The sequence below is a fragment of the Apus apus genome, chromosome 7 (genome assembly GCF_020740795.1).
Source record: "Apus apus isolate bApuApu2 chromosome 7, bApuApu2.pri.cur, whole genome shotgun sequence".
NCBI lineage: Eukaryota > Metazoa > Chordata > Aves > Apodiformes > Apodidae > Apus > Apus apus.
In genome coordinates, this window is record NC_067288.1 from 14,274,088 (window position 1) to 14,291,103 (window position 17,016).

General features: G+C 38.9%; 1 protein-coding gene across 1 annotated transcript; it reads left to right on the top strand.

Moving 5' to 3' along the window:
* Window positions 1-710: 710 nt before the first annotated feature.
* On the top strand, window positions 711-8,908 carry TMED5 (transmembrane p24 trafficking protein 5). The gene is made up of 4 exons (XM_051625228.1): window positions 711-912; window positions 3,072-3,169; window positions 3,294-3,477; window positions 5,871-8,908. Exons 1-4 carry the CDS (start codon window positions 733-735, stop codon window positions 6,087-6,089), a joined length of 681 nt encoding a protein of 226 aa, XP_051481188.1. The 5' UTR covers window positions 711-732; the 3' UTR covers window positions 6,090-8,908.
* Window positions 8,909-17,016: the final 8,108 nt, after the last annotated feature.

A 17,016-nucleotide genomic window follows, 5' to 3' on the forward strand; every position in this document is an offset into this window, starting at 1 on the left:
GAAGTGTCTTATATGTTACTTCAGAAGTAACTCTTAGGGTGCCTAAAAAGGCAACAGGGCACACAATGAATACAAAAATCTTCCCTCGCTGTCCAATTACCAGCAATTTTTTTTAAAAAAGAGGCAGCATAGAGGGCGCGAGCTGCCAGGCTAGGGGAGCTGCCTGCAGCACAGCAAGACTCTGCAGGCGCGTATTTTTGCTGCCTCCTCTGCCTTCCCGCCGCTCCGCCCGCCCCCAGTCACGGGAAGCAGCGGGGACCGGGCAGAGCGGCCTAACCACGGCACCGCCCGGCGGCGGGAGAGCTGCGCCCGGAGGGCCCAGGGAGCTGGGCGCCCGGGGCCTCCCTGTCGGGACCACGGCCTGCCCGGGGCCGCCAGCCAGCCGCCCGTCCTGAGGAGAAGCGGAGAAGGGCTCCAAGGAGACAGCGGCGGCACCGACACCGCCCCGGAGCCGCCTCCGCGTCCCCCCCCTCTCCAGAGCAGCTCCCGGCCCGTCCTCACCCCGCTCGAACAGCGCGGGCCCTCACGGCGCATGCGCAGCCTCCCCCGCGCACCGTGCGCAGCCGCCGCCGCGGGCCCTGCGGGTGAGGCCGGCCCGCCGCGGTGCACGCTGGGAAGGAGGGGGTGGGACTAGCACCGTCCCAGCGGTGGCTGCGATTGGAGGAGCGCCCAGAGGGGCGGGGCCAGCCCCGCCACGCCCCCGGCCGGGCCCGCCCGTCGCGCGCTGCCGGGATGGCGGGGCCGCGGCTGCTGCTGCCGCTCGCGTGCCTCGCGCTGCTCCTGCCGCCGCCCGCGGCTGCCGAGTTCAGCCCCTCCCTCGACAGCGACTTCACCTTCACGCTCCCCGCCGGCCGCAAGGAGTGCTTCTTCCAGCCCATGCGCAAGGAGGCCTCGCTGGAGCTCGAGTACCAGGTCGGGCGGGCCGGGGCGGCGAGGGGCCTCCCGGGGGCGGCGCTGGACGGAGCCGGGCGCTCCCGCGTCCTGCCGCCCCTGGGCCGCGGGTGGCGCTGGGCGGTTCCGCTGCCGCTTCCCCTGTCGCGGGGCGAGGTTCCGCCTGCTGCGGCACCGCCCCCCGGTGCTGCCGGGGCCTCGCACCCCCTCCCGGGGGCTCCCACCGCGGGGCAGGGCTGCGGCGCCCGGCGCGGGGGCAGCGGGATCCGGCGCTGGGCTCCTGGCCGCGGGGAGCGCCCGCGGATCCGCGGTGGAACTGCACAGGACTGAGAGCTGCATCTTTAGGAGGAAAAAACCAGACTTTTACAGCCTTTTAAACATTATTCCAGTAGAAATCCTCCTACAAGATGTCAATTTGGCGTCCTCCAAAAGGGCAGAAAGGTGCGATGTTAATGGCTGTGACCTTGTGTAATAGCTCTGAAGCACAAAGCAAGTCGTTGCTGATGAGCAAGCCCCGTATTTATCTTTATGTTGATGTTAAACATCTCTTAACGCAATGATGAAAGTTGTTTTTTTTTTAAAAAAAAAAAGTATTTAACTAGACTAAGGTCTTGATGTCCTTCTCGGGAAGAGCCGAGTTCCCCAGGTATCTCTGGGAAAGATGTCAGACTTTTTTTTCTTTCTTTAAAATAAAGATTTTTTTTCAGTAGAACAGACACAGTGAGGGAAGCTGCAGTATTTTCCCACCCTGCTCTTTACTGTGCCTCAGAATTGGCTGGGATCTGTCTCTCTCTCCACCCCTCCTACTTCTCAACTAAAAATAAAAAGCTGAAATCCCTGATTATTTCCTAATAACTATTACATGCAGAATTGAGCAAGAATGAGAAACTGAAGTGTTCAAGGTTTGGATTTTAGTTTAAACATAATAAAAATTTTTAAATTGTTTTAGAGGAACAAACGTGTATAAAAGTGAATTTATTTCTACTCAGGCATGAATTTTCCAGCACTACTGCTAACAGTAACAATTCATCTATCTATCTGAATGTGTAGAAAAGGAGCTCTGTATATTATTTGAAATAGATTTATTTTGTATTTAGTTAGCCTGAATTGTTAGTGGCTAAAGCATAGGAATATTTAATGTAGGAATGCAGGTCATCTCCAAGGACATAATGTAACAAACTCTGTGCTGACATGTTTTGTTTCAGGTGTTTTAGATTGTATCAGCCCTAAAAGTATGTCATTATGGTTTTTAATCTGATCAGCAGTTAGCTACTAATTTTCCTTATTCTCTCTGGTTTTGGTAAGTCTCCAGTGTCACTTTAAGACAGTGTAAACTTTGCCCTCAATTTCAGCAGGATCAGACTTCTATGCTCAAATAGCCCACTGGAAAACAAGCAAACAAAAAAAATCCCCTAGTGTAGACCTAAGTAATGGTCATGAAAATGATCCCTCTCTGCCCCCTTATGCAGTTACTGCCTTCCCAATAGAGAGTTTCTGTAACACCTGTGGTGATGCACTTTGTTAAAGCATTGTATTGTTAAAGCAGCACAGCTTTGTAATACTGTATACACTTCTTATGAGTTCAGGAAGCTAAATATCTTCAATTTGTCCTATATTTGGGAAATGAGAATGCCCTGGAGGAATTCAGACCTCAAATCTACAGTAAAATGTGAGAAGGCTAAGAAGCCTAGTCCTGTCTTCTGTGCTGTTAATTCACCCAGCAGAAGGATTTTAGGGATGACACTGCATAGATTGTGTTCTCCTACAAGTATATCCACATAAGTGACAGACCTTTTTATAAAATTACCTGAACAAGTGCTGGCAATTACCCATCAATGGTGTCTGCCATAGAAATGCTCAATTTAGCCAACCATTGGTAGTCTTGCAGGTTGTCTAGCCCTGCCCATTGATAAAATTGCACACATTCTTAAAAAGAGTTAGGGAAAGGTTCAATATAAGCCCAGCAGGATTAGATCATACTTATTTTAAGATCTGAAATTGCTAAAATGCTTTTCGATTGAACCAGTTTTTAGTGTTTCCAGTTAACTTGGTGTGAATTCATACAGACAGATTCAGCTTTCACGTTCTTTCTATGTCAGTTCTCTTACCTAAAAATATTTCCCTCAGCAATGACAAACAGGAATTCCACTGATTGGAGCATTATTCTCTTTGTTTCACAGGTTCTAGATGGAGCAGGATTAGATATTGATTTCCATCTGCTGTCTCCAAAAGGTGAAACGCTAGTTTTTGATGAAAGAAAATCAGATGGAGTTCATACGTAAGTTTAATGTCTTCAAACTTAAAATTGTTACATAAAGTATTTTTTTGTTTCTTTAACAAATATAACTAAAGGTTGAGTACTTTTTGTAGTTAATTTAAAGACATTTTGCTTATATACACAGGGTGGAAACAGAAGAAGGGGATTATATGTTCTGCTTTGACAACACATTCAGTACCATTTCTGAAAAGGTGATTTTCTTTGAACTGATCCTGGACAACATGGGAGAAGAAGGAGAAGATCAGGAAGACTGGAAGAAGTATGTTACAGGCACAGATCTCCTAGATATGAAATTGGAAGACATCCTGGTTAGTATTTTATTTCTAATTCTTTGAATGTAAGAAATTCAGAAAAGAACTGTTATTTACGTGTTCTGCCTTAGTCTGGTGCATCATCCTGAAAATTATTCCAATTCCATATATTGCTTTTACTGATACATGAAGCCTAGCACCATGGATCTCTTGCTTACACACAGAAGCTTGAGAATATTTTCAGAATAGATGTTTAATCAGGAAAAAGAAACTGCCTAGCACTCAAAGTCACTCTGTTTCCAATTCAGCTTCCTTTCTTCCTACTCCTAAAATGGGACATTTTTCCCTAGCAGCAATGAAATGAATATTTACATTCATCTCATAATCTTTATGAGTATTGCTTAATCCAAATGATATAGTTGGAATCACTGCACTTATTTCTATCAATGTTTGAAAACAAAGAACTGGGTCAGCCTCTTTTCATCTTTGCTGAAGTGCCCCAACCAGTGTATGGATTAATATTTCTATCTTCAATAATTTATATATTAACTTGATTAGGGTTTTCTTCCCAAAAATTTTATTTCTATGCTTTTAAATTAATGAATAGGACAAGAGTTGATCTGTACTATATTGCAGGTTGACCTTTGCAGACATTCTATGAATGATAATGTTTGCTTTCATTGTATACTGACCACATTTGCTGTGGGATGAAGCCAAATCAGAGCTTTTATGTCCTTTCATGATCATTAAATGTTGAGATTACGTTAGGAGCAGAGGATCATTTGTGTCCTTGTACCACTGTTCTTAGTGCTTGGTAGGATGCAGTAAGCCATTGTTTGTTTGCTCCTAGCTGCAGACAACAGGTGTCTTAAAAACAAACCAACATCCACAAACACTGAATGCACTGGTATAGAGCAAAGAACACAAACAAGTAATTGATTGCAGTATCTGCAAAATGCAGATTTTTAAACATCAAAACAAATTTAATGTTTAAGGTCTTTTATTTTGTACAGTACACTTTTAAATAGTTAAATCCAAACACAGAATCTGAAATGCTGACCAGATTGTCAGTCAAGACAAATAGAAAAAAACCTACATTTAAAGGGGAAGTTGAGAAGAAAATCCCTCACAGTAATCAAAAGCAACATTTAAATGGATTGTGTAGCTGTTTGTGTACATACAAGATACACTGATATCTCTTCCAAAAGGAAAAATTGCACAACTTGGCTTTTTTTGAGGGCCTTACAGATCTTCTAAAGTAGGACATTTTTTCTAAAGTTAACAGTAATATTTGATGCCATTGTCTACTTAGTCAAGTTATTACTTTACCTGCAAGTTCTGTAAGCACTTAAACGCCCAGTAGTTTGAAGATAACATATTTGCTGGGGGAAAGGGGAAATTGTCTTACTTTTAAAGCTCTCTTAGGGTGTTGATGTTCCTTATTGTGCAATATATGAACTTCAGTATAATCATAAAATTATTTGGTTTCTAAAAATAGCTCTTTTGAAATATTTGCTAAATATGCAACAGAGAAAATGTCCATAGAGAAAATGTTACTGCTGGGTTGTGAGGTTTTTTTTAATGCACACATCACTCTTCTCACTAAAAGCTACTTCAGGGTCCCATAATTATATCAAGAACATAAATCAGCGCTTCCTGAGATCACCTTTTAGGTTGTGACTATCAATTACATTGCAGATGAAATAACAGATTATAGGGCCAGGTATTTAATTTGTAAACACAGATGAAAGACTTGATCTTGAGCTACTGTTATTGCCACAGTGTTCCATGTAATTCCTCTGGTTCCCCGAGATGCACTTTGTGTCTCTGCGGGACCTCCAGTTGTCCTATTTGCAATTTACTGTCAAAATTCTGCTTTAGCATCATAGCTGAAGCAGCAGTTCATAGCTACTGCAGTGAAAGCAGAAAAAAAGGTTAGGAATATAACACTACCTTTTATTTTGCTACAGCTATAGTTTTGATGGTAGCTTGCATTAAAAAGTACCTTAATTTGATTACCCAGCAAACCTTCCCCCTACATTTGTCTGCTACTTCATAAATTGTTTTGAGACTAGTTTTGTAGAGATCACTGCTTTTTACTTGTCTGGATACCAGGAATCACAGCTCCCCAGGATACACAGATTACAAAAAATTATGTTTAGATTTATTTCTCTCTCTCACCTCCCTAACCTGTAAAAAGGAAAAAAACAAGTTACTACAGAACATTAAGTATATATTAATTAAGCCTTTTCAGATTATATACAAATAAACAGGCTAGACAAATTAACAAAAAGTGTGACAAGGTATATATTTTAAAGTGAAATTAACTGTCTACTTGGCAAGAAATTATATTACAGCTGGTAATAGAGTATTAATATTTTGTATGTGTTGCAAGCTATACATTTAAGCGTTCGTTTTTCTTCCAAAAATACTCTTTCGTTACTCACCAGGAATCCATCAACAGTGTCAAAGCCAGATTAAGCAAAAGTGTCCAGATTCAGACCCTGCTCAGAGCATTTGAGGCTCGTGACCGAAATATACAAGAAAGTAACTTCGACAGAGTGAATTTCTGGTCCATGGTCAACTTGGGAGTAATGGTGGTGGTATCAGCTGTTCAGGTTTACATGCTGAAAAGTCTCTTTGAAGATAAGAGGAAAAGTAGAACTTAATATTCAGTATGAACATAAAACAACAGGTAAGGGGCGAGAGGGGTAGCAATAAACTACTACAGTGAAGAAGAAGAAAAAAAAAAGAAAACCATGACCTTTCAGATTCTTTTGAAGAGGCAGTAGACACCAGGTTTTCAGTTTATGTTGGGCTTTTTGGTTGTTTTTGTGGTGGTGGTTTGTTGTTTTTGGTTTTTTTCTTAACATCAACAGAATGCTTTGCCCTAAGCTCTTCCAGTTTTTGCAAGTGCTACTAAAAACAGTTTTTGTACTTGTAGCATTTGTTAATGCTTGTTAATGACTAACTTATGCACAGCGCACAGGATGCTTGGTGCATATGCAAAGTATTTACTGTCATTTTTTCATGTTCACATAAAAATGTAAATGGTAGCTTAGACATTAGTTTATTTGCTGTTAAAAATTGAGTGAATTTACATATGTGCCTAAGTGTTTACAGGGTTGGGGCCCACGGGCGTAGTCTGTAGTTACTGTCATTTATCTTAAAAGTTACGTGTTTCTAAAAAACTTCAGCTTTTGTTGTACAGTACCATGGAGAAACACTGGGCTTACATTGTGAAAAAAGGAACTTTTTATATACAGATGACTAACATCAGCACTTTAAATAAGCACCGTCAATGTGAAATTGAGTCAGTGTTGAAAAGAATTGGAGAAATTAGGTGCAATTTCTGTTCATAAATGTTTGTCCTGTAGTTGTACAACCCTGTTATGCTTTTTGGCTGTTACATGAGATTCAAGATAAAGTGACTATGGTATACAAACAAATGCACACACACCTTGAAACATGGTTTGTGAATTCTTAGTTACTGTTACCTCATGTAATACATAATTTTCTAGAAATCATTTCTCATTCTTTCCCTTTAATAAAGGGTAGGGGGTATCATAGTATGTGAAAACAATACCTTAATGTTAATTTTTGTAGTCTCAAAATCCCTCATATTTGCCAAATTTTTATTAGTTTTTGCCTACATCCATTACTAATGTAGCAGTTAATAGGGTGGTTTACATAGGCATGAAAAACCAATGCTATTCACCTAAACTTTCCCTTTTTGCTCACACTCACACGTCTTTCAGTTGTGCAAATGTACCAAGTACACATGAGCAGTGTTTCCATGTCTAACTATTTATGAGAGTAAGGCATGAATTACATGAGCAGTAAGTACAGGTTTCAGATTTTAGGATCAACTGGATCTGTAATAATCACTTAACTAAGGCAAACCTATCCTCAAATCAGTAATATGTAATTTCTAGATGAAGTAGCTTTTAACAGTGCAGTAAGGATATGGAGAATTCTTGCCAAAACCTCTGGTGTGCTAGTCTATTTTACAATGTGCCAAGTCACTGAAATTTCTTCTCTAAATGTGTTAAACTACATTTAATCACAGAAGTGTTTATTTTAAAAAATACTTTCTTAAAAACCACTTTTTTAAAAAGTGGTTTTAAAAGTGTATATATTCATGTTCTGCCTGGTGTTGGGGTCATCTGGATATGAACAGCAGAATTACAACTTTGAGACTTTGTGATTAAAAGTTATTTTATGGAGATAAAACAGGGTCAATAGATGCATGAAGAAACACTGTTCTAAGTAAGCAGATGCTAGCAAGGGCTACAGTACTTAAAAACAGCACTTCAGCTTCAACTTCAGACAATGGGACCTAGCAATAATATTTCTAAATAGTTTTTATAATAAAAAGTATTATTCCTTACAGAACTTGTTATAGACAGCCCCAAAGGCTTTTGAGCTGCTACTTCTTTCTGCAAAATAAGATTGTTTCCCTTTAGGGTTCTGTGTATCTTCTTTTTGCACAATATGCTTTCTGTTATAAACTACCTGGAAGAAGAAGGCTTATTTCTGTGATCAGACAAAGTCAAGGAAAGTTAATTCATTCTTCTAGAGTGGCAAGTATTTTTCAGCTATTTCCCTGTACATCTCCCAGTACCAATATACCATGTATCTACATCAGGGCATCAGCAAAGCTCACTGAAGTCAACTTTCAAGGTTTTGATTGGGTCCCTTCAGGACAGACAAATAAGATTCTTAGGGCTCTGCCCCTTTTGCTAGAAGAGATCAATCTTCACTTGCATCACCATCACTGTGATGCTACAAACCCTCTGCAAAATATTAAATCAGCTCTGTGAAACTCTGACTAAGACATCTACCTCTTACATCAAAGCTACTAGATTCTAGATTTCAGCTTAGACCTCCAACAGATGAGCTCTGCCAGATTTTCCCAGGGCATCTCAAGGGATTAGGTTCTCCAGCCTCTCTGCTGTGCCTCTCTGACAGTGGTTATACATGCAGTGGCAAAAGAGGATGGTGTATCAGCTGAAGCTGCTCATGCGTGCAGACTTCTCTGATCAAAGACACAAGACTGAACTGCAGCAGTCTCTCCAATTACAAATAGCAGTCTCTTGTAGAAGGAAAATAACTATTGTTACCAGAGTTCATCTGGAAGAAATTACTGCTTTGCAACTAAGACCTCTGGCTATATTTTATCCCTGTTCAAGGTTCATCACAGAAAATGAATTGGGGAATAACTGTAAAGGTAACTGTGCTTTGACTGTGGCAGCTGGAATATGTTTTACCATAGGTGAAGGATTTGGCATTTAAACTTGCAGCTGAATAAAGTTTCATTTGGATTTTGAAGACTAGATTGCTTTTGATTGTATAAAAATTTACCAAGGAGAATAAAAATCAAATTTTTTTTAATGGAATTTTTATTCAGATTTAAATGTTTTAAGAATGCAGATGTTGAATAAAATTATGCAAAATTGAGATTTTCAATAAATGAAATTTAAATGTGTGTTCTTCATTTTATAAAGGCAGGAAGAATGCTTTACCGAGGAATGCTGCAAAAGATCAAGGTTGCTAAGCTAACAAGAACTTTAGCAATGTAGCTTTTTCATTTCTTCTTCATGCAGTGTTCAAATTCTGTTCTTACTCACTGTAACCCAAAATCAGCTCTAACAATGCTAATAAATTAAGATTTACTTAGGTGTCAGATCAGAGTAACACAAACAAAAAATACATTTAGTATTGAAGTTCTCACTTGTGTCAGGTACAAGCCTTAATATTTTTTTCAATATTTGCACCTCAATTAATACTTGTATTGCTTATTGTACCTGCAGTTTGTTACACCCACATATAAAAAACCACGTAGCTTCCAGTTACGTAGACAATAAGGTTAGGAGCAAATCTGGATAGCAGAGTGGGTCCTGTCTTGTGCAAAATTATAGTAGAAGTCCTTAATACTAACAAGACTTCTTAGAAAAGTTCTATAATCAAAACAAAAGACATAAGACCCTCAGGCTAGGCTAAGTCCAGGTAGCTTGGTATTACATCAGCACCTGTGACCAGGAAACTATTTGTCCTGTTGAGTGTTACTTGTTAGTAACTAAACCAAGTCCTAAGTTTCTCACCTTAAAAAAACCCCAACAAAACAGTGAGAAGAAATATCCCAAGGAACAAATTATGGTAACTTGTAAGCTTGTGGTACCACAGAAAAACAGCAGCAAATTTGCACTCAAAGACCACTTCACTGCTCTAACCCCATGGCCATCTCTTCACAAACCCTATTTAGAAAGGGTTTTTCAGAAAGTACTTTGTCTTGATACGTTGTTCTACCTTACATCCATGTTTATATATTTCCAATTAACAGTGCAAGTCACAAGACGCTATTGAGAATAATTTTTATTTTTTTTTTCAGTATTTTCAGTATTTTTCAGTATTTTTCAGTAGCAAACATCAACTGATGACCTGCTAAGTACTTCCATTAATGCTTATATTTTCCACCTCTGAAGAAACAATTTATTTCACAATGTATTTTCATTTCTGATTAGGTATAGTCAAAATATTAAAAGTAAACACTTGGGAAGAACAGAAGGAAATCAGAAAAATAGTATCATAGAATATCAAACTGTAGCAAATAATCCCATCATAAAAACTGATACTAATTATTAACAGGTAATATTTTCACATTAGTTGTAAGAGAATATGCAAGATCCTGAGACTAAAAGCTTAAAATTTTGAGCACTTTTTTCAGTTTTATCAAGTAAGACACATGACAAATCTGAGCTTGTTTACCCGACTTTTGATGACTGAGAAACACGGGCCTTTCCGGAAGCCTGCTAACCACATTGTTCAACTAATGAAGCACAAACTTCCTTTTCATACCGTGTTTTGAATTGCTGAAGTAGATATCATAAAATACCACGGCACAACGTTAAGTTGCCAGATTTGTCAATTGATGGCAGAAGGAACAGTGGTTTGACTTGAAGAGGTACATTCACAGTGAACACTATCAAAAGCCATTTTGGACAAAGACATCAGAAGTGCATCCAAAAGTTCCCTTTCCTGGTCTCCTGAAGCGCTGTGAGAAATGTCGCTTTCTGCCTTAGATACAGTGTAACAGTCTTGTATTTCAGACAGGCACAAGTCCACTGCATCTCAGATACTCCACTGCAGCACCTCCTTGTCTAATGAGCACCTCCTGCTCATTGGTCAGGTTTGCAGCAGTAGAGTCCAAGACCATGTGGCATGGTGGCAAGACTACCCTGTTCAGCAGTTTATTCAACCAGCCACAGCAATTACTTTTTTCCCCAAGTATTTTTTAAAAATACTTATATGGCAATCTGTCCTAAAGTCTCAATGTACCCAACAATTAAGACAGCCTGGAACTAAGTAGATTGAGCTATGTCTAGTGTCTTTAAAAACTAAAAATTTCTGTGCCTTTCCTAGTTTCAAAGAACAATTCTCTTTAACACTTTCATTTTTAAACTCAGCAACTTTTGGTGCAGACAAGAGGAATGCAACTCTTGCTTACTGCTGAGAAATCACAGAATCTTAGGGGTTGGAAGGGACCTTGAAAGATCATCTAGTCCAACCCCCCTGCCAGAGCAGGATCACCTAGAGCACATCACACAGGAACACTTCCAGGTGGGTTTTGAATGTCTCCAGTGAAGGAGACTCCACAACCTCTCTGGGCAGCCTGTCCCAGGGCTCTGTCACTCTCACAGTAGTTTTTTCTGATGTTTACATGGAACCTCTTATGTTCCAGTTTGCACCCAATGCCCCTTGTCCTACCAGTGGACATCACTGAAAAAAGCCTGGCTCTGTCCTCCTGACACTCACCCTTAACATATTTGTAAGCATTGATGAGGTCACCCCTCAGTCTCCTCCAAGCTAGAGAGACTCAGCTTCCTCAGCCTTCTAACTCCTGTTCATTCCCCATACTGCCTGCATTGGTGTGCAGGCATTTCAGGGAGCAAGCTGAGCACGCTGGTGGAACCCTTGGGAGGTGGGAGGCCTTCTGGTCTTCATTAATACTAGAACAATGCCCCACTAGTTCAAACCCAGCTACAACCCCCTCCCACTTCAGATCTAGTTTAAAGCTCTGTGAATGAGCCCTGCTAACTCCTGCCCTAGGACCCTTTGTCCCCTGTGGGACAGGGTCTTCCCATCCAATGCCAGCAGGCCTCGTGTCCTGGAAATGAAACCGTCCAGCAGTTTTGTCCCCTACCCCCTTGAAGTCAAGAACTGTGTTAAGCCCTTCCTTATTGAAGCTTTCCCCTTGCTCCAGTAGTACCCTATCACAGAAACTCACAGAACACTTTAAGCACTGAGCAGATCAAAAGCTCTATGCCTTATCGTATGATTTGGTTTTCAAACCCAACAATTTACTGAATATAACTGTTGATTTCTATCACAGGTAAAGATAATAAAATAGTAGTAAAATAATGATTAAAATAATTTCAAAATATTTCATAGTAAACACACCTACACAGTGCTGAAGTTTCACCAGAAGTATCTGAACTACATCACCTTCTCTGATGTTATCAATTGCTACTGTTGAGGACAGTTAATGAGGCTCTGGCACCCATAACAGCTCTGAAGTCCCCTTTCTTCTCTTAGTGTGTACCAGGTTTCTGGAAACAAGGTATCCTTCTTTACTCTCCATTTGCTACCTGCCAAATTGGAATATAGGCGTTTAAGGAAGGCACAGAGTTGCCAAAAGAAACATTCTAAAAGTATCTACCTATAGTCTGTATCTTTATTTCAATGTTATGTTAGACAACCTGACATTTACCATCTAAATACAGTCATATTTCTATTCAGCTGATTTCAGGGTGTGGTAGAAACCAAAGTCAAGTCAAAAGATACCCATGACTGTCCATACAAAAATCTTCTGACAATCAATTCTCGTTCCAAGCAGTTAATGAGAAGACTCTTTGACTACATTCTCTGAACAGCTCTAAAGCACATGCTTCAGCCATTATTCACTTATGAGGCATCCCCTGAAATCATTCTTCCCAGGAACTTCTCTCCTACAAGATGACAACACAAGACTGGGAAGAAGGAAGCAGCCTCAGGCACCAAGTGGCTAAATAAACAGGAACTCCCATTCTAAAGCTTAAGCACCTAGCTCTGAATGTCTGAGGTAGGTGAACACCTACAAGACCTCCTTCATTACCACAAGTGGATAAGAAAAAGCATGGGAGGAAAGAATGCAAGATTGAATTGCCATCCATCAATAGTTCAATTTTTTAATAACTATTTCACAGCCTACTTAGATACTTCCTTAAAAAGCATAAATTTCCATTGTAATTAAATGCATTCAAGTTGTTTCTCATTGTATTATTCAAACTTGTATATTTCTACACATAAACACACATTACATATATCTTTATAGATAACTTTTCTGCAACAAGCCAGTTAGCCTCCCTAGCCTATGTGTCAGAAAGGACAGTTCCGAGTGTGGATTTTGCACAAAAAGCATCACTTTCCTTAACCAAGGAACTCTGCCTTGTTATCTTGATCAATTCTTAGTTCTACCTTATATTCTTCCTTTTTTAGGCACAACTTTTTCCTCCTTCTACCACCACTACAAATATATCTTAACATCTTACAGCCTGAAAACCTTTCCAATTATCCCTTATTTCCTTCTCCCTGAGTTTCCAGCCATTGCTAATAGCCTCTTGAATGTTACTATAATCCTGCTTTCCAATCTCTGCTATCATGCAACCAATTTGTGAAGTTAGGAATAACAAGTTAGAGCAAGCAGGTGAAAAAAAAAAGTCAGCAACCTTAGTTATATTCATGAATGAGAAAAATGTGGAAACAGCACAGCAATAATTGTCCCCTTGGATGGAATGAATGCAGTAATAGCAACAGTTTTGTAAGTATTCATCACAGAATAGCAGAGAACTTGGAAATGGTGCTTACAAAAGCATTAACTTTATTAAGAGCAAGATAGATCTATTAGCTTCTTGCTATAAAGCAGGTTTGAAAGAAAATGAGCTTATTAGAGTAGGACTGCAGATGCCAAGATTGTCAGTTAATGCTACCACATTGGACAATAAAAAAAAAGCCTGGGAAACCAAAGCATCATGGAAGTCAATGCTAAATACAAAATAGTTAATAATGTGAAAAAAAAACAAACAGAAAATAGCCAAATTCAGATGTTGGAACCATAAATTAGAACAACTGAAATAAATACACAGTTGTGAAATAATACCAGTGAAGAGATTAGGAGAAAGACTGTATTAAAAGAACTGTATAAGCTACAGATTTGAGAAACCAGTATCTATCTGCAAGGCAAAATATTTTGGTATTGATGAAAACCAGAACTGCTGATGTTAACAGTGTATCGATTTCAATGCTGGAATATGAAAAAACTGATTTAAAAGAGTAGCAGAAAGGAGTTGAGAGGAACATTAGGGGACTGAGAAATGCAAAACAAAAATATCATGACAATACAAAATTTTGTTTAATTCTTGCTGAACAATAGGAGTGAAAGACCAGCAAAAGCAACAAATTTCAAGCTCATTCTCAGACTGTGCACAGCTTATTCTTGTATTAGTCTTTCACTTTTTTTTTTTCTGTTGTCCTGCACTGTCTTCTTCACAAGATGGTCATTCCTCTTTCAACTTTCTTCAGGGACTACAAAGGAACTTCTTTTCCCATCTTTCTCTTGTTTACACCTCACCTACAGATGATCCAATTTAGAAAAAAAGGAATCAACTCTTCCACAAATTTTAGGTTGACAACTCGATTTTTTTTTTTTCCCCCCCTCACACATAACTATGTTGTTCTGATCAAAGTAGGATCTCAATAGATCTGACATCTCCACATGGCTGTTTAGCCATTACCTTAAGTTCAGCATCAATCTAACACATCTCACCATCCCAAATAATTTCATCCATTTCTAGAAAATCTGGCATCATACCCTTAACTGCATACCCAACTGTTACTTGTCATTCATGCAGATGTGAGGGAACTAGAAGTGACACATTTTAAAGCCTGAAAATGTTACCTGCATAGCATTTGCAAGATTCATCCTCTTCCCTCTGTACACTGAACTCATGTTCCTGTCCAGATTATCCTTACCACTGTGTTCTGGCTATTGCTCTGTCTCCAGCCTTGGCATGTCCCATCTCAATTCACCAATTTCCTTTTAAAATAGAACACTAAAGATAACTTTATTAGGATATCCCAAAGTCATGACCATTTGCTATTTATCCATTTATCCACACACACACTACCTAGACAACCAACTAACTGCTTGTCTTCACCTTTAAGGCATTTTTTGGGTTTATTTTTGTCTTCATGTTATATCAAAATATTGACTTTCATTTCACGTATGTTGAGATTTTTCAAAACTCCTTTTTAATCTCACTCAAAATGCTTGTTATGCATAGAAAAGCATACTTTTTATTCAAAATTCCACTTGAAGTTTTTGTTGAGAACAAGGATTTGACAAGTAGTTTGCTATGATTATTTTATAATTCTGACAAGTTATGTGCCATTATTTCTTTGCTGTCTCGTTTGTGTAATGACAACATTTTTAGAATGGCCTCAAGGGAGACTTCACCTACCTAAATACTACTGTAATAGAAGTAATATATAATGAAAGATATTAAATCTGATACACATAGAAATGGTTCTAAATCAGTGACCACAACAAAATTGAATTACATATATTTACACACATGCATACATACAGTGATCAAGTCACATCGAAATGAAATCATTAGGTACAGCAACATCTGTAGTTTCATTTAGACACTCCATTACTACATACAGTGAAATTCACATAAAAGGAGAGAAAGGCATTTGTAGGTGTGCTTTAATTACTACTCTATCTGTATCTTCAGCAGCACTATTGCAGCATTTTCCAGTACATGACACCTTGTAAAAAAGCATCCCTCAAGCATAGCTGGAACACTAGTTAGTGTCTATGTACAGGGCAAGTGTCTCCAGGACAGTAACAGGAAAGCTAGATAGGGAACAATGGATGGGAGGATGCTACCAAATATGTACTTCACAAGAATACAGAATCAAAACTCATTCTTCTCTCTCAAAAAATACACACATTTAATGTTGGTCTTTTAATTCTAAGAAAAAAGCAATTCCAAAAATACAAACTGAACATCAGAGTCAAGCCAACCACCATAATAAAATGAAACAATGACATTCACAATAGTTAAGTCTATGGACAGCTTAAATTGGACAAAAATTTTTTCCACCCCCCAAGTCCCCAAGTACATTCCAATATTTATCTTTAAATGAAACTTTATGAAAAATACTGCTGGTGTTCAGTTAGAATTAAAGGACTTGGATAAAGTGAAACAATAAAGACAGATACAGATGGTGTGAGTAAGGTTACAAAGGCTTTACATTTTGCATTATCCTAAGATATAAACATTCAAAAATTAACATGAAGTTGCTGTGTTATCAAAATATTGCAGCTATAAGCAAGGCAACATTAAATTAATAGCTGAGGGTGTGAGGAAGGAAAACCACACATTTTAGTGAAGGTAAACAGAAGTGGCAGTTTTTAATTAGCATTTTTATAAAGCTAACATTACCTGGCCAGCCATAAACAAGCACAGGATAAAAAGCTTTCTCTGCTTCCTTTGGCCATAAGGTGACAAGTAAAAAAACCAACCAACCCAACAAACTAAATCACCATTTCAAGATGTTAAAGATGAGCAGAAAAAGTCAAATAATTAAGTAATGGAATAAGTAAGTACTAACCCAAGCAGTACACTTGAAACCACTCTGTCATGTATAAATGTTACATAATTTTGCTTTGGTGGTAAACTGTAAGCATTTAGAAAACGAAACTCATGCAATACAGTGAATAACCACCAAAGTGAAAATATTCTTCTGTTTACTCTTTGGCTAAAACTCCCTCAAAAGTAGCAGACAAAGAAAAAAACATCTAATACTGGCAAGAGATTTTTTGACTTATTTTTTCTTAAAGACAAGTAAAATAAAGGTATCAATTTAAAACTTGGTACATTTTATAAAAACAAAAGAGGTAATGTTGTAATAAAATCAGTAATGTTACTTCAAATGGCAACAAACTGCTGACCCTGTGCAATGACACACTTTGTTCATACTACCTTTAACAAACTATGACTCTACAGATATGTAGGAATCTTGTGTTACTCTGTCAACTTAGTTTATAGCTGGGACACAAAATATACAATCAGTGTGCCACAACTGCTTAGAAACTTACTTCTAGCAGAGTTCTTTTCAAAATGTTCAGATCCTGCACTGTTTTTTTACCAGTTAATTCACATGGAAAATAATGGAATCTATTACCTAGAGCATATGACCATCAATGACTGCACCCATTGCCAGAACACACTGCACTGGTTTGACACTTCCTTACTACATAGAAAGAAATAGCACCCAATAAGCCTGAGAAGAAATGCTTCTGTGTAAATACTGGCAACTATTCCTGAAAAAAGAATTATGGGATGTATCCTCAGAAGCTGCCCGATCCCATAATTTGTATTGCATAGGTCACAATCACACATATATATACACGCACAGGTATATGTGTGCATACATACACAGGTATATAGGCACACACATGCACACACACACACACACAAAGAATAT

What these genes read in the sequence shown, in the direction of transcription:
- TMED5 (XM_051625228.1), top strand. Translation starts at nt 733, where the DNA reads ATGGCGGGGCCGCGGCTGCTGCTGCCGCTCGCGTGCCTCGCGCTGCTC. An exon ending in CGCTGGAGCTCGAGTACCAG is followed by an intron (nt 913 to 3,071) that starts GTCGGGCGGGCC and finishes TTTGTTTCACAG; the next exon opens with GTTCTAGATGGAGCAGGATT. An exon ending in AAATCAGATGGAGTTCATAC is followed by an intron (nt 3,170 to 3,293) that starts GTAAGTTTAATG and finishes TTATATACACAG; the next exon opens with GGTGGAAACAGAAGAAGGGG.